At 48.2% G+C, this 17916-nt stretch overlaps 1 protein-coding gene across 1 annotated transcript in view; it reads right to left on the bottom strand.

Moving 5' to 3' along the window:
• Nucleotides 1–17916, bottom strand: part of AOAH (acyloxyacyl hydrolase) — a 124467-nt gene that overhangs the window by 77057 nt on the left and 29494 nt on the right. Inside the window, exon 4 of the mRNA XM_066354183.1 lies at nucleotides 15584–15683. Coding sequence (XP_066210280.1) covers nucleotides 15584–15683 — 100 coding nt within the window. The remainder of the gene's footprint in view (nucleotides 1–15583; nucleotides 15684–17916) is intronic.

Genomic DNA, 17916 nt, shown 5'->3' with positions numbered 1-17916 from the left:
ATTAGATGTCAGGACGCAAAGACACGTGGGGAAGCGAACTCATTTGCTTGTCTCTGACAGGCTAAGGGGCCGAATGGTAAGCAGGTAGAAATGAAGGTAGTAATCTTCCCTTGGTTACCTTTCGCTGTCGGCAATCCAGTGTTCAAGCCATCGTGTCTAAAGCGTAAGGACCACTCCTTCATTGGCTTTATTTATTTATTTATTTATTTTTATTTTTTATTTTTTATTTTTTTTTCTTCTATTTTTCTGAAGCTGGAAACGGGGAGAGACAGTCAGACAGACTCCCGCATGCGCCCGACCGGGATCCACCTGGCACGCCCACCAGGGGCGAAGCTCTGCCCACCAGGGGGCGATGCTCTGCCCACCAGGGGGCGATGCTCTGCCCCTCCGGGGGGTCGCTCTGCCACGACCAGAGCCACTCTAGCGCCTGGGGCAGAGGCCAAGGAGCCATCCCCAGCGCCTGGGCCATCTTTGCTCCAATGGAGCCTTGGCTGTGGGAGGGGAAGAGAGAGACAGAGAGGAAGGAGGGGGTGGGGGTGGAGAAGCAAATGGGCGCTTCTCCTATGTGCCCTGGCCGGGAATCGAACCCGGGTCCCCCTCATGCCAGGCCGACGCTCTACCACTGAGCCAACCGGCCAGGGCCCCTTCATCCTCTTCAAAGGAAAAACTTGAGAATAGAGGGTTCAGCTGTCGTCAGTGGCTGGAGAGAACGTTTGAGAATAGATTGTGGGCTGGACAGAAAGCCCATCTGGCTGGAAGCCGTAGTCTTTACGGCTCAACCAGAGTCTAAGCAGATTCATTCCCCTCAACAGCAAGGGGGCGTGGCTGTGGGAGTGCTCGCGAATCCGGCCATGGGTGATGGTCAGATCTCTCAGTTCCTCATGACTTTCTCCCTTTGGTTAAACTACTTCCTCCCCCAGCTTCAGATCCCTTTCAGAGTCTATTTAACACTCATGAATAGATTGCCCGGGAAGCTTCGCCGAGTGAGGCTCATAGAGATATAAGCACCCACTCTGGGGGCTTGTAGTTCAAAGAACCCTGGACATGTATTGTATATGGGATTTCTCTACTTAAGAACTTGGAGAAAATTCCAAGGACTTCATGGCATGGGACCCCGGCAGCCTAAAAGGGGAAAGGCTGACCCTTTGCTTGGTCATCAGAGCACAGAGTCGCATCTGTCCAGGTGGCTTGTGAAATACTTTTGTTTAGAATGAAGGAATCGTTCCTCCAAACCAGAGCTAGCCCAGAATCCTCAAACAAGGGCAGAGGCGTGGTGACGAGCACTCTCACTCTCAGGGTGGTGATGGTGCTAGATCCTGGACTCGGAGAAGTATGGGGAATGGGAGACCTGGGCCAACCACACATTGCCCTCAGTTTCATGGGCAAAGAGGCTGCCCTGGTAGGTTTGCCCTCTGTCAAGCATTAACCCAACGGGAGTCCAGGAAGAGAGTTGTCCAGCCTAGCAGTTTGAATGTGGGTAAAACTTCTGTCTTCAGTGGAACTTTCTAAAGGTGTTTGGTCACTAGATCCTGGTCCACATTGTTACTCCCTAATTAAAGTGAATTTGGATGCTAGAATGTTTCCAGGTTGGAATCCCAGCTTTTTTATTATTGAGACGTTAGGCACATTTCTTCATCTGCAAATGGGAAGGATAATTACACTTTTGTGTGTGTGTGTGAGGATTAAACAAGATCATTCTTAGCGCCTTGCATAGAGTAAGCATGACGCTAGTGTTCACGACATTGGTGCTTTTTTTTTTTTTTTTTTTCTTTTTTTTTTTTTTTTTTTTTCATTTTTCTCAAGCTGGAAACAGGGAGAGACAGTCAGACAGACTCCCGCATGCGCCCGACCGGGATCCACCCGGCACGCCCACCAGGGGCGGTGCTCTGCCCCCCAGGGGGCGATGATCTGCCCATCCTGGGCGTCGCCATATTGCGACCAGAGCCACTCTAGCGCCTGAGGCAGAGGCCACAGAGCCATGCCCAGCGCCCGGGCCATCTTTGCTCCAATGGAGCCTCGGCTGCAGGAGGGGAAGAGAGAGACAGAGAGGAAAGCGCGGCGGAGGGGTGGAGAAGCAAATGGGCGCTTCTCCTATGTGCCCTGGCCGGGAATCGAACCCGGGTCCTCCACACGCTAGGCCGACGCTCTACCGCTGAGCCAACCGGCCAGGGCGGTGCTTTTTATTTTGGGTTGGACTCTCACCAGTAGACAGCTGGAAGAAATGAAAATAATTAAAACAGTCCACATAAATGTATGCTATTTTACAATGATCCTAAGAATCATCCCAAGAGAAAAGGATTGTTTTCTCCCACTCTACAGCTGAGAAAACTGAGGCACAGAGGTTATAGAATTTAACCCGAGATTTTCTGCAAACAGAACTGATGGTTCTCAAGTCTCTCGACCCCAGCACCTTTCTTACCACTGCCATGCTATTTTCCAAAAACGAGGTAAGCCTGACATTGTAACATAATCAACAGAATAAGACTTATGAGGTACCACCAGGGCTCAGCAAAAGAGCAAAGTGTCAGTCACATGGAGTGTGGATGCTTTCAGGCAAAGGACCACACAGTCAGGGGAGAGGAGGCACTCTGTATGCCCAGGACCTATACCCTGTGTGGAAAGCCATGGAACCCAGGTACAAGTAGAGTTCCAACCATATGATTGGTAATGAAAGGAGGAATATTGACCTGTGGCGGCGCAGTGGATAAAGCATCGACCTGAAAGGAGGCGTATTCACCGAGTCGGTCATTTCTTTGTGCCATTGTTCATTCTATTCACCCATTCCGCAAATACATAGTGAGCATCTGTATTGGACCATGAATTATATATTAGGGGTACAGTTGTGAGTGCATGAGACAATCCTTCTCATCAAAGGTTTTATAACCTGGGAGAGAAGATTTATAGTAAACCGTCATTAGAATATAAAATAGAAAGTGTTAAGTGATCGTTACCACAGTCTCTATTTTACAGATGAGGTAAACTGAGGCTTAGAGCGGATAGATAACTTGCCCAAGGTTACCGAGCCAGAAAGCGGCACAGTCCAGGTTCGGTTCAGACCCACCGGGTACAAAAACCCATGCTTTTAACCCTGCTCTGGGAGATGTAAATGGGTGTGCTAGGAAGACCGTTGTTGTTTTAAGTTAAAGACGTTCAGAAAATCTGTGAACTAGCAGAGGAGAGAGCCACAACATGTTAGCATATTGAAGATTTTGAGCCACTTTGTGGCAGGAATACCATTTAGAAAAGGCTTTTCTGAAACATTCCAGTGCTTCAGCCGAAGCACATTGTACTGGATTGACCGGGACAGGAAAACATGCAAAGACGCAGCGTCCAGGGGACGCTCCAGGACTCAGGGTAATTCCCCTCGACATTTAGGAGTGCCGGTGGATTGGACAAGACACGGTCACTCATTGGGCCTTCTCGGGTTCTGTGATGTTCGATAATAGAATTCTGCTACACTCCGGAGTGAAGTAAGTAAAAAAAAAACGTATCCAGTATTTTTAGCCACGGGTTTCTATAGTGAACGGTTTTTAGCGATTGCGCGCCTTCTCCGCTAACAATTATAGCGGCGGTGGATTTGAAAATGACAGAGAGTGCCTTTTGTTCCTTTCCGACTTCTGACAGCGGTGCCAGGTTCCCACGGAGAAGAAGCCCCCGGGAAGTGAAGCGACGGTTTTAAATGTGAGGTTTTTATTGTCTGAGGGAAGAAGGCATGCGACTCTAGATCTTTTCTCGAAGTTCTTTTTTTTTGAGGGGGGAACAGGTTGTGTCTCACTCCCAAATTTAATGGCATAAGTTGATTTACCAGTGGAGCACAATTTGAAGGAAGCTAGCCTCCAAACTCTTGACCACCCACTTGAGGCAGTAAGTACAGTCAGAACTCCCGGGTAAGGCAGACTAGAAGAGCCCAGAGGGCCCAGGGACAAAAGAGGGCTTTGAGGAGATTTTTTTTATCAAGCAGAAAGACAAAGGCAGGAAGCTCCCCTGCCTATGAGTTATCATTCCAATAGCGGCACGTCTGGCCTTTGGATGGAATGTGCTGGTCTGTTATTATATTATGTCCGCGTTCCACGGCCTGCGACTGGGACCGTTTTCTCGCACGTAGGGTTAACTCGACCAAAGCCCCGTTTGAGTCCCACGTCCTGATGTTTCTCAGTTCTGAGGGGCCCCTAGGACTTTGATATATGTGGGGAAGACGCAGTCAGTTCATGCCACTTTCTTCTTCCAGGGACCAAAGGGAAAAAAAAGATAAAAGTAAAAGAAAAAAAAAATACTACTTCTAAATGTATTCATTTTTTTTTTTTATCACCCAATGTCTCTTCACACGTATTTTCCCATTAGCTAAGTTTTCTTCGCTCTCCTAAGCCAGCAATTTTTAACCTTTTTCATCTCAGGGCACACATAAACTAATTACTGAAATTTTGCAGCACACCAAAAATGTTATTTTTTTTTCTGATCTGACAAAAAAATAGGTATAATTTTGATTGGTTTACAATAATAATAATAATAATTACCTATTTGCTCCAAAATGACTTTAAAAAGAAGAATCGGATGTCTATCCTTGTATATAAGAATTTCTGGTACTGAACGTTAACTGATCAGATGCAAACTTATTATGTGACGTGACCAGTAAGATGCAGCTCTATTCCATGACCTTGACCTATACACACTGGTACCTTGAGATACGAATGTAATTCGTTCTGTAACGGAGCTCGTAAGTCAGTCAACTCATATATCAAACTGCCGATACTGGACCCGTATGCCAAGGCGCCAACTAGTGGCAGCTTCCCGGATCATATCTCGGAATTTCACTTGGATCTCGAATGAAAATATGGACCAAGTCACAGCTCATATCTTAAAAAATTCATATGTTGGTCTGTTCGTATCTCAAGGTACCACTGTATTTATGATTCAAGACAAGGCATGCACACGGGATGGCTATTGTGTTGGCTACTGTCATTCTTTTTTTTGACAATCTAGTTCCCCTGTGTGAGGTTATGTGCCAAGCATTGCATATACTTTATACCAATTTGGAAAGGTAGGGATAACAATTTTTTTTTTAATTTTTTTTACAGAGACAGAGAGAGAGTCAGAGAGAGGGATAGAGATAGGGACAGACAGAGAGGAACAGAGAGAGATGAGAAGCATCAATCATCAGTTTTTCGTTGCGACACCTTAGTTGTTCATTGATTGCTTTCTCATATGTGCCTTGACCGTGGACCTTCAGCAGACTGAGTAACCCCTTGCTTCAGCCAGCGGCCTTGGGTCCAAGCTGGTGAGCTTTGCTCAGACCAGATGACCTGCACTCAAGCTGGCGACCTCGAGGTCTCAAACCTGGGTCCTCTACATCCCAGTCCGATGCTCTATATACACTGTGCCACCGCCTGGTCAGGCAGAATAACAGTTCTTTTTTTTTGTATTTTTCTGAAGTTGGAAATGAGGAGGCAGTCAGACAGACTCCCACATGCGCCCGACCGGGATCCACCTGGCATGCCCACCAGGGGGCGATGCTCTGCCCATCTGGAGCATTGCTCTGTTGTAACCAGAGCCATTCTAGCACCTGAGGCAGAGGCCACAGAGCCATCCTCAGTGCCCAGGCAAACTTTGCTCCAGTGGCTGCAGGAGGGGAAGAGAGAGACAGAGAGGAAGGAGAGGGGGAGGGGTGGAGAAGCAGATGGGCGCTTCTCCTGTGTGCCCTGGAATGGGATCGAACCCAGGACTCCTGCACGCCAGGCCGACGCTCTACCACTGAGCCAACTGGCCAGGGCGTATTCTCATTTTTAAACATTATTCTATTTTCATCAAGGTTGCTAGATCAGTCCTGCCCAATGTTACACAATTAACCAATTTGTATTAGTTTTGTATTATTGCTGTAATAAATTACCACAAACTTAGTGGCTTAGAGCTGCACAAGTTTTTTCTTTTACAGTTCTGTAGGTCAGAAGTCTGAAATAAGACTTAAGAGGCTGAAATCAGGTATCAGCAGGGTCCCTTTGGCCATGGAAGGTAATGTTCCCAGATGCTGGGGATTAGAATCTAGGCCTCTTTGGGAGGCCATTGTTTTGTATACCACACTGTTCATTCAAACAGATTTTTATTGAGCAACTAGTAAGTGCAGCGACCTGTGCTGGGCGCTGGAGAAATCTTGGGGCCCAGCATGTGTTCGAGGATCGGCCGTTCTCATGCTGTTTATACCGTAACAGAAGGGACAGTTATGAAATAGTCATGTTACAAATTACAGTTTCATTTATCATGTAATTTACCAGCACAATTTAAAATTACAGTTTTGTGTAATTGTTTAATGACATGTGCAGTAAGTTCTGGAAGGAAGGTGTGGGATGAAAAGAGAGGAGTCCTGGAGGACCTGGCTTAACTCGGGGTGTCCGGGAACACTTCCGAGAAGAGAGGACTTCTGGGATGAGCTCAGATGTGGGTGATTAATGAGGAGAAAGAGGAGGACCAAGAGGCGGGACTGGGAGACCGGGGACGAACACTTTAAAATTCGAAGTGTCTTTAAGAGCTGCTTGAATACATTACGGACATTAGCTTTTCTTGAGCTAAGGGGAGAAAGAGGAACGTTCTCAAGAGAGAAATAGTTACGATTTTCTTTTTTTTTTTTTTTTAACTTCTCAAAATCAGGCGAGAAACATTCTCAAATCCCGAATACCGTTTAAATACTTTCTTGGGCATAATTGGATTTCTTCTTCTTATCAGAATTCAAGATGAACTTAACATTCGCATTATGATTGCTACCCTTTGAAGAGCTTTGAGATCTCTATGAGTTTAATGACACATACACCCCCAAATAAGTTTTTTAAACAAGTCTAAGTAGATAAATTTCCTGGTAGGTAACTATGGGCTCGAAGCAAAACACAGCTTGGATTCTCTGTCAGGATAGGATCCTTTGAAATGCTCAGAGAAAGGATTGAACAGTAGACTGTGCGTCCGAGCACAGTGGGTAATGCTTTCTCAATTTGATTAGAGTTTTAAACCTCAAAGTCTTCAGGGAGCAATGTAATTTAGTGGTCTCTGATATGTGAGCCTTTCTGCTTCTGTGATAATTTCTTATCTAATGACCTTCAAAGAGTTCTGTGGAGGCCAAACACGTAAGAGGTAGATGGAATCTCATTTAATTTTCACTTTTTTAATTATGAGAAAGAGATGGGTATTTCCCCTTACATTTTTAGTCCTTTGATCCTCCCCTTTCTTTTTGGTAAACCAACTGTCTATAGCCTTTGCCTTCTCTCTCTCTTTCTTTTTTCCTTTTTGATTTTATAGGAACTCATTGAATCAAGGAGAAAATAATCCTTGTGTGGCGCAGTACAAAAACATTGTCCCAGTTGGCCATTTGCCTTTTCACTGTGTGTGGCCGGGTTTTACTAGTCAGATGCATTCATCTTTTCCTTTCCTTTGTGACTTTTGTATCAAAAATTACAAATAATTTTACATTGGTTTTTCTTCTTTTATGATTTCATTCTTTATGATGGTGGATTCAACCTTTCAGAATTCACTTGAGATTTATCTAGTTTAAATTTTATTTATTTTTATTTTTTATTTTTTTTTTTTGTATTTTTCCGAAGTTGGAAACGGGGAACCAGTCAGACAGACTCCCGCATGCGCCCAACCGGGATCCACCCAGCACGCCCACCAGGGGGCGATGCTCTGCCCATCTTGGGGCGTCGCTCTGCCGCAATCTGAGCCACTCTAGCGCCTGAGGCAGAAGCCACAGAGCCATCCTAAGTGCCCGGGCCAACTTTGCTCCAATGGAGCCTTGGCTGCGGGAGGGGAAGAGAGAGACAGAGAGGAAAGAGAGGGGGAGGGGTGGAGAAGCAGATGGGCGCTTCTCCTGTGTGCCCTGGCCGGGAATCGAACCCGGGACTCCTGCACGCCAGGCCGACGCTCTACCACTGAGCCAACTGGCCAGGGCCTTAAATTTTATTTTATTTTATTTTATTTTTTTTTCTTTTCATTTTTCTGAAGCTGGAAACGGGGAGAGACAGTCAGACAGACTCCCGCATGCGCCCGACTGGGATCCACCCGGCACGCCCACCAGGGGCGACGCTCTGCCCACCAGGGGGCGATGCTCTGCCCATCCTGGGCGTCGCCATGTTGCGACCAGAGCCACTCTAGCGCCTGGGGCAGAGGCCACAGAGCCATCCCCAGCGCCCGGGCCATCTTTGCTCCAATGGAGCCTTGGCTGCGGGAGGGGAAGAGAGAGACAGAGAGGAAAGCGTGGCGGAGGGGTGGAGAAGCAAATGGGCGCTTCTCCTGTGTGCCCTGGCCGGGAATCGAACCCGGGACTCCTGCACGCCAGGCCGACGCTCTACCACTGAGCCAACTGGCCAGGGCCTTAAATTTTATTTTTAAATGTCTAATATTTAATTCCATCCATTTATCGGATAAGACTGACGTGGAACTCTATTTTTATCAAAAACCAAGAATCTCAACTGCATCTGAGGTTATTTTTGGGCGCCATATTCTGTTCCATGTTCAGCTGACCTCTCTGCATCTGAAAGGCCACATTCTCCTGTCATTGATCTCATTGTTCAAAATCTCCTGAGACCGTTCAGAGGGAAACTTTAGAAACGAAACAACTGCACAGCCAACGATGGGCTGGGAGGCCGGTTTCTCATCTGTAAAAGTGGATAAGGGGGTAAGCCTGCAGCCGTGGGCAGGATCGTAGATGACGCATGGCGAGGCCTCGGTTCGGCTTTGGGTGTGATGATAGAGCCACTCGAACTGTCCCTTCTTTCTCAGCCACTAGTGCGTACCTACCACATAATCAGAGCTTAGTCAACGGATATGAGGCAAGTCTTGCCATTCTCCGGGGCTCAGTGGACTGATTTATAAAGCGGGGGGGAATTGGGTCTGTCCTGCAGACTTGTGATGGGTAAAAGAGATCATTTTCTTGGGCTGTCTGGCAGAACCCAGTAGGTACTGAAGAAATACTCGTTGAGGTATAACTCAATGAATGGGTGAAGGACTAGATGACGGGTAGTGAGAAGGTTGGGATACTGATGCCAGATTCTCGGAAACTCAGTTCTTCGGAACATTTCATTAAAACTAGACCTCAAGCTTCCCTTATCTCCATCTGACACGGAGAACCGGCCACTCTGGACGTGCACCGTAATCTCTGCCGGACACGGGGTGGAGGGGTCGAAGGGCGTGCAGAGCTGGACGTCCCAGGTCCGTAGCTCTGGTTGAGTTCAGGTCTCCTCACTATGGACGAGACCCGGGTCAAGTTCAGCCTCCATGGCAAACTGTGTCTGAAAAATCCTGAGGCCAGCTCGTTTATTTCTCAGTGGAAACAATAAGAATTTGTCATTGCCACTGTCTCATGAAAAGAGTGCCAACTTACTCTTTCCCGAACCCACGTCTGACAGCTTCCTGGAGGTCTGGATGCCCAGGGAAACACGAATTCCCTGTGCACGCACCCACCCCACCCGCTCAGCGCTGGCGGGCTCTGGCTCCCGCAGAGATCGGGTTCAGTGTGGGAGAAACCGTTTCCAAGTCTGGCCTGCCTTCTCTTTTTTTTTTTTTTTTTTTTTTTTTTACACAGAGGCAGAGATAGACAGGGACAAACAGACAGGAATGGAGAGAGATGAGAAGCATCAATCATCAGTTTCTCGTTGCGCGTTGCAACTTCTTAGTTGTTCATTGATTGCTTTCTCACATGTGCCTTGACTGCGGGCCTTCAGCAGACCGAGTGACCCCTTGCTTGAGCCAGCGACCTTGGGTCCAAGCTGGTGAGCTCTTTGCTCAAGCCAGATGAGCTCGCGCTCAAGCTGGCGACCTCGGGGTCTCGAACCTGGGTCCTTCCGCATCCCAGTCCGACGCTCTATCCACTGCGCCACCACCTGGTCAGGCTGGCCTGCCTTCTTGAAGCACTAGGCCGCCCTCACAGCACTTTAAACTGGCCGGAGGCCCCAGGGAAAGAAGGAGCCTCCACCTCCACTAGAGCACGTATTCCGAATATGAAGCCCTTCCAGTGGGGATCAGAGTGGTGAGACATGGTTCCCACAGGCCTTTGAATTGTCTGCAAACGCAGCTGATCCCTCCAGCTGAGGGGTGGTTAGAAAGAGGATCTGCCCAAAGCTACGGGGTCTGCCTGGGGACCTGGAAGTGAGGGGACCCAGCATGGAGCAACAGAAAGCTGAGCTAGCCCCAGGCTGCTCCTGGCCCCATCGGGCCCATGTACTGTGACGCGCATCTGAGAAGAGAGGTTTATAGAACTGACAGGACACATGAAAGGATGACAGGTACCCATTCAAGGTGCAGCTGGAGAGCTGTGGTCTCAGCATCGAGCTGATGCACATGTCACAAATACACACACACACACACACACACACACACACACGCACGCACACACCCCAGCAGCGGTGATGACTTGCTTTGTGTTCAAACCAGAGGAGGAATGGTGGAAATAACCCCCCAATCGCTAACACAAAACCACCGGGCGGCCTTCACAATGCAGTCTGTGGTTTGTCTTGTCTGTTTTCCTCCCCTCCCCTCCTCTCTCTTCCTCTTCCTCTGCCTTCCCCTCCCTCCCTTCTGGTGCCAGATGAGCATTGCGGGTTGTTGCTTGTTCCGCTCAACTCGGGGTAGAGTTTCCATTGTGGGGCAGATGGTGGATGAGGGTATGGAGACACGGTTAGGGGGCGGCAGGAAGGGAGCCTGGAACCCCAACTGAGCTGCAGGTAGTGGTCAGGTGGGTCACTGTGGCCCCTAAAGGCGGTGGCCCCAGGCCCCTGCAGCTCTCTCCCTGCTGGGTCGGTTCTGCAGTTCTTCGGCTTCTCAGGGCAGAGGGAAGGCTCCACCCTCACCCCACCTCGCCTCCAATCCTCCCTCCACTCGTGGCTCATCCCACAAGGCCCCTAACTCGCTCCCCACCATTTCTGTTTTACCAGAATCTGAAACTCACGGAAGGCAGGACATAAAAGGTGCAGAGTCCTGCTTGTGAGGAATTAGCCGGCCCAGGAGCAGTGGCTCGAGTCAAAAGAACGAGGCCCCAGGAGTATCCGTGAGGCACAGAACAGCAGTAAGAACTTGGGCTCTAAAGACAGACTGAGCTCAGGCCAAACCCTCTCGTTCCCGCTCACTGTCCATGCGACCTGGGTAAGCCCCTTACCTTCTCCTCGTCTCACCTCCCCCGTCTGGGAACTAGACACCCCCACCAGAAACACTGTCACGTGAGATTGTGCACAGCAAGTCCCGCGCCTGGTATGTTCTCCAGGCACCAAAAATGTGCCCGGCGCGATGGGGGCCACCCGGCGCAATGGGGGCCACATGGGCGGGCCAGCTACGGACCTGCCCCCGACGCTCACGCCCTAATCGGAAAATCTAAGTACACTGATGTCAGTATCTCCGTGCCTCACTTTCCTCCTCCGTCGCACGTGGACCAGCACACTACCCACTTCACGAGACCACACGACGGATGGACACAGCGTTTAGAACAGTATCGGCCCAGGGTGGTACTCAGAAAAGGTATTGAAAGATGATGGTTGAGAGGAGGGTGAACATTTTGTGAAGGAATTTAGGAATGATATTCCAGAGACAGGGACAGTGAGGGGAGCGTGAAGGAGCCGGGTGTTGACCTGGCCTTCTGGGCGGAAGGAATGGTGAATACACAGGTGCGCAGGTGGGAAGGGGGAGGGGGCTCCGGGGAGAGCCAGTCACCCCTTTGTGGGTACCCAGGGGTGACAGTGGAAGTCTGGGAAGGCTTTTTGAGAGTCCCAAGATGCTAAGGGAGACTGTGTACTCCAGGGGTCCCCAGACTTTTTACACAGGGGGCCAGTTCACTGTCCCTCAGACCATTGGAGGGCCGGACTATAAAAAAAAAACTATGAACAAATCCCTATGCACACTGCACATATCTTATTTTAAAGTAAAAAAACAAAACGGGAACAAATACAATATTTAAAATAAAGAACAAGTAAATTTAAATCAACAAACTGACCAGTATTTCAATGGGAACTATGCTCCTCTCACTGACCACCAATGAAAGAAGTGCTCCTTCCGGAAGTGCGGCTGGGGCCGGATAAATGGCCTCAGGGGGCCGCAGCATTCGGCCCGTGGGCCGTAGTTTGGGGACCCCTGGTGTACTCGATGGTATAGGATTGTGAAGACCACGGCCGGGGAACTAACATGACTAAAGGTATTCACTGGGAACATTAGTGTGGCCACGAAAGAAGGAAAATCTGAATTTCCATCAGGGCTGCCAGTGAGAAGCCAACGGGACTTCATCTGTTTATTCAGCAAGTATCTCTGTTACAGATAAGGTGCCATCCTAGGCTCCGGGTCCAGGGTGCTGAACAAGACAGAGGCCATCGTCCTCTTTCAGGTTAGAGACGGGTGGAGAGATGGACAGAGGGACAGTCACACGATAGCGTTTAAAACAAGGCGAGCTCACGGAAGGGATCGGCAGGAGCTTTGACAGGAGGGGTGCGTAGCAGGGTCAGGGGTGGCTTCCCTCTGGAAGCCACACGTAAGCTGAGATCAGCTAGATCAGTGGTCCCCAACCCCCAGGCCGCAGACCGGTACCGGTCCGTGGGCCATTTGGTACCGGTCCGCAGAGAAAGAATAAATAACTTACATTATTTCCGTTTTATTTATATTTAAGTCTGAACGATGTTTTATTTTTAAAAATGACCAGATTCCCTCTGTTCCATCCGTCTAAGACTCACTCTTGATGCTTGTCTCGGTCACATGATATATTTATCCATCCCGCCCTAAAGGCTGGTCCGTGAAAATATTTTCTGACATTAAACCGGTCCATGGCCCCAAAAAGGTTGGGGACCACTGTGCTAGGTGACCAAGTTGAAGGACAAGGAGGAAACTGCTTTCCAGGCAAAGACATGTTGGTGGGGCGACAGGGTCCTACTGCCCCCCTAGGAAGGTATTCCTGGCATCGGTACGGAAAATGTACTGCAAGGAGCAAGGGGAGACTGAGCCGCACTGACCGGGGAGTTACAGCAGGAGTTACATCGGAAGATTATGTGACTTTGGGCGGTGGGCACACGATGCAATAGATGCAGATCATGTACCATAGAAATGTACACTTGAAGCCTATATGATCTCATTAAACAACGTCATCCCAATACATTTATAAAAAAGGAATGCATTGAAATACGTAGTTCAACCCATCCCTCCCCCCAAGAAGAAAGATGATTGCGTGAATACTTCCTGCAACGATACTATAACACGCAAAGCGTGGATGAATCTCACAGACAAGGGAAGTCAGACCACAGGAGCACATGCTTCATGATTCCGTGCACATGAAGTTCAAGAACGGAACTGTGTGCAAACGCACTGGTCCGTGCTGACAGATTACAGAGTGGTGGCTTCATTGGGGGGGGGGGCGGGGGGTGAGTGTGGACCAGACGGGTCATGAGGAAGGCTAGTGGCAGGCTGGAAATAATTCCATCTGTATCTTTACCCACCTTTACTAGGTTGGTCATTCGACCTACTAATGCACACCTGCTTTCGTAGGTGTAATTTGTGTGCCGTGAAAATGATATTTAGGGTGTGAGCGCAGAGTATAAGAATGCATCCGTTCCAGGCTGAACATCTTGTGACTGTGTGTGGCTGTGGGTGTGGTGTGTACATGGCAGGTTGCCGTTGAAGGAAGTCACAGGAACCCGTACCACGTCCATCAAACCGCAAACATTGCTATCCACTCTGCACATGCCAGCTGAACACACGCAAGGTTGTTTGTTTGTTTTTTTTTTCCAATTAAAATGAACTACCTCTTCTAGAAATCAGCAGTGCCCGCAGTTTCTCAGGTGGAGTTAAGGAAAATTGAACAGGCACTTTAGTCGATGACCAAGCAGGTGTGAAACAGCGCCGCGTTCATACCCCAGGCATTTGCATCTCTTCTGCGCTATTGAACATGGCCGACAGCAAAATCACGTTCATCGGTTAGGCTCCACCGTGTTCAACAGACTTCATTTCAATGAGAATAGAGAGGAAATTACAGATAGGACAAAAGCCCCGTTGTGTTCTGTACAGAAAAAAACTACCATTCTGGGGAAAGGAGGCATAGATTTTTTATTTTGTGTTTTATTTTTGCAGGAAACTTCTGAAAATCAACCTGGCGAGCCCTAACTGAATTGACTATCGTACTGTCGTGCAGGGTGTGAGGAGGGAAATGCGTCACCATCTGCAGCCTTCCGCTGCCTGCATTCCAATGTAAAAATGTCCAGCGTGTTATCATGCACACAGGGCATTCCGAAGGGCTAGCTCCGAATAATAATGATATGGATAATAATTCTATTAGCCACCACTTTTATTAACACTTTTTAAAAAAATGTAGCGGGCATTGTGCTAAGCCTTTGAAGTGTCCTAGCTCGCTTACGTCCCGTAATTAATCCTGAAGGAGGGATTTTGGGTATTCTGTTGTACCCATTACATGGGAGAGAACAGTAACGCTCCGACCAGAGTGACCGCTTTGAGGAGTCACTGAGCCATTTCACCCGCAGGTATTGTAAAGTACCAAAGGCTACAGAATTAATATTAATATTTGGGGAGGCTTGGAGAACATTTTATTAATTTGGGTTAAGGTGTGCAGAGAAATTGTGAGAAATAGTCTCTGTGCTGTGTGATTGGCATAAAACCAGGATGGCCCTTGGCATTGTATTGTAAATGCAAAGGGGAGGAAAACATGGATTCCCAGACATTCCACCAATGCCTGTGGGGAAAAAGGGTGAATGGCTAGCCAGGTACAGGGAGAGAAAAGCCAAAATAAACCTTTTCTTATAGCAATGAGCCATTTTCAGGCATTTATCCCCACCGAAACTACCTCTCCTATGTAAATGCGTGTAGTTAACACGTGTGACTCTGGACAGAGAGATAGCAGATAAACACTAGATAATATAGGAATGCCTTTAATATGTAAAGAGACATCTTTCTACCATTGTGTTGGCTTGTAAATTTGTTTTCTCCAAAATGATGTATGGTTTGCAAATTGAATGTGGTCCTATCATGTTAAAGGACATATGACTATAACCAATAGCGGTAAGGGGCTCCTAATTGCAATTTTTGCTTCTGTACTTCACACTTACAAAACTATAAAAACTAAGTAGAACAAAGGGCCAGCGCGCTCTCCGTCAGATTTCTGTCGGAGTTCCCGCCGCTTGGCCAAGCTAGACAATAAAGCTTTGATGTGTAACCGACGGACCTTGCTCCTGTCTTCCATATTTCGGGTCCCTCCGAATTTGGATTAACACGCTTTTCATATTTTCCCAGGATTGGGACTTTCGGCGCTCGCACCTGGGCAAACTGGGGTGAGTTGGTCACCTTATAAAAAGTGATTTGAATGATTTTTAGTCAGCAGAGAGGAATTTAAACCTCTTCTCTCCTTGGCTGGTCAGGTTTCCCACCAATCGCCAGCCCGACAGAATACTTATACGGGCAAGATGTTCTTCAGCAGCCTGGGGGTGGGGGGGCAGGGATCTAGGGTGAAACTCGGGAATACTATTTCACACGAGGTCATTGAAAACGTCACCTTGCCTCTTCCTGTCCCCAAATCGCCGAGGGAGGGAAGTTGAACCTCCCTTTCTGGTCATTCCCAGCGACACCCACTCACCTTGGGAAGAGGGTAGAGATGACACACTGGCTGGCCAGGGTTCTGTTGACAAAACTCCAGGCTGTGACACACCACGTCAGCAGTCATCTTAGCAGCAAGCCTGGCAGGAAATGGGGCAAGACAAAGGCGGTTAAGATCTCTGGGACATTAGAAAATAGAAGCTGTTTCAAAGAAAGGTAAATCCCAGAATGGATTCGGATACCCTCGACTCGATGCAGCGACTGAGTCCTGTCCCTTGGATGCCGGATCACAGGTTTTCCTGCCACCTAGCTCTCTCCTGCACTTAGAACAAAGTCCTGGGGGGAGGGGAGGAGGGGACATGAAGAGCCCTGAGCTGTGTGTCAGCTTCGCAAGGAAGCGTGAAATTCTTTTCAGCAGAAGCCACGGATAAAACTGAGGAGGAAAAATGCACAGGGGTGTAATTTGATGGGAACGATAGTGTAAAGTTTATGGAGGCTCATAGCAAAAAGTCATTTATGATACAGCTTTAAATTCCTAAGATTATTTTCTTAGACATAATCCAAATCACCCCTTCCCTTTGAAGTGTATATTTCCTTTACCTTATAGAAGAAAATGCAATCGAGTTGCCTTGTTTTCCCCTGGGGATAGTGTAGGAATTGTATTCTTCAAACATTTCAGTTTATGTCTAGTTTTGAAGGGGTGCACACAAACCTTCTGTATCCACTTGCTACCTGACACCCCACAGACTCTTCCAGCCAAGAAGCACGAGTATAAGGCACTGCTTCAAATGAAGGAATAAAAAAGTATGGACTTCTAGTATCTGTTCCAAGTAAATTATTCATTCAAACCCAACCATGCCCAACCACACCAAAACAACAAAAACAAAGAAACCGGAAACATAGCCTGGTAATAACCAAAGACCAATTTTTAAAAGGACAGTTACAGATTCTAGGAGAGACTTTTGGGGGTTCCTTTCCCACTCATATGATCACTTAGCTGTCCCCCTTTCCCCATAGGAGCAGGCGGGTTCCTGGCAACCTGTTCACAGCTCATAGCTCCCAGCCAGTTGATTGGACCTTATTATTAGACTCCTGTCAAGTAGGTCCAATCAGAGTCTCTCTTAGGGAAATCTGCAACTGGTATTAAAACCTTTGACTTCATTCCGGGCTGTTTCCAGAATCCTGGGAGCTACAGCGACGAGGCTGTGATGTCCTTGACTGCTGTGTGGAACTGAGCCCTTGGAAAACTAGCCCATGGGGTGGGTTCAGGAGGCAGAGCCCGTGTGTACAGTGAGGAAGCCTGGGGCCCAGGTGCCGCTGTGTTCCTACTGGCTTCCCAGTCCTGTTTCTACTCTCTGTCCGGGGCCTGGATAGTTTCCTGCCTTTGAGTCTCACAGTATGTTGCAGGTTCCCTTATAATACTACCTCCCTCCCCCCACCCCGCGACACACACACACTATTACAATGGCCACCTCTACAACTAACTACGACAATTACTATCAGGTATCGTATCTTCCTGACCCTACTCCTTCATTCTTCATTTTTCATAATCAAAGTCACATTGTTTCTGATTTTTTTTTTTTTTTTTGACCGACAGCAGTCACAGCCCATACAGGGACCAACCCCTGAGAACTTCCAGTTAGCTGGGGACAACTTGGTCCCTGTGACTTGGGGATGGCTGTAAGTCGCTGGGTCTACTCCCTGACTCCACTCCCCACCCTGCTTTATTGCACCTGGACACGCAGAAGAATAACACGTGAGCTGTAGAAACAAGATGCCACCGAACTAGAGCTGCGCCTCGTTTCACCCGAGTGTGCCAGCAGCTGGCTCAATAGTGGACATCTAACAATCTTCCCTTTGAACTACTGACCAGTGTGGGGAGGGACCTTGGGAGTTTATATCATGAAAACTTCTGTAGATAGAACTTCCCATATTAATGAAAATGTGTCTTATCAAAGCCCACTAGGGAATGAGGGGGCCCCTCAGAGACTTTCAAATATTTTGATGGTCATTAGTGTAAAGAAACATAGGCAGAGACCGCAGGCTCCCAAATGTCATTCCAGCTGCACGAGGCTAGTGATGTGACTGACCAGATGGCCTCTCAGCCTCCTGGGAGCACCTGAGGTGAGAGGGGAAGGGAGAATTTCTCATGAGAGTCATCTGCTTGGCCCCAGGGACTCCTTCATGGGAGGTAGAGAGGTGGTGACTCCAAGCATAAAGAGGCCACATCTTCTAAGCTGTGGGACAAGCTGTTGGTGACAGATCAAAGGTCCATTACCAAACTGATGTCTACCAAGGGTCACTGAATCAGCAGAGGGTGGCTGTTTTCACACATCTGTCCTCAACTGAATGGTCCATTTATTTAACCGACGA

Source organism: Saccopteryx leptura, chromosome 12 (assembly GCF_036850995.1).
Source record: "Saccopteryx leptura isolate mSacLep1 chromosome 12, mSacLep1_pri_phased_curated, whole genome shotgun sequence".
NCBI classification, from domain to species: Eukaryota; Metazoa; Chordata; class Mammalia; order Chiroptera; family Emballonuridae; genus Saccopteryx; species Saccopteryx leptura.
The sequence above is the reverse complement of the archived record's forward strand: the minus strand, read 5'-3'. Positions and strand labels throughout refer to the sequence as shown.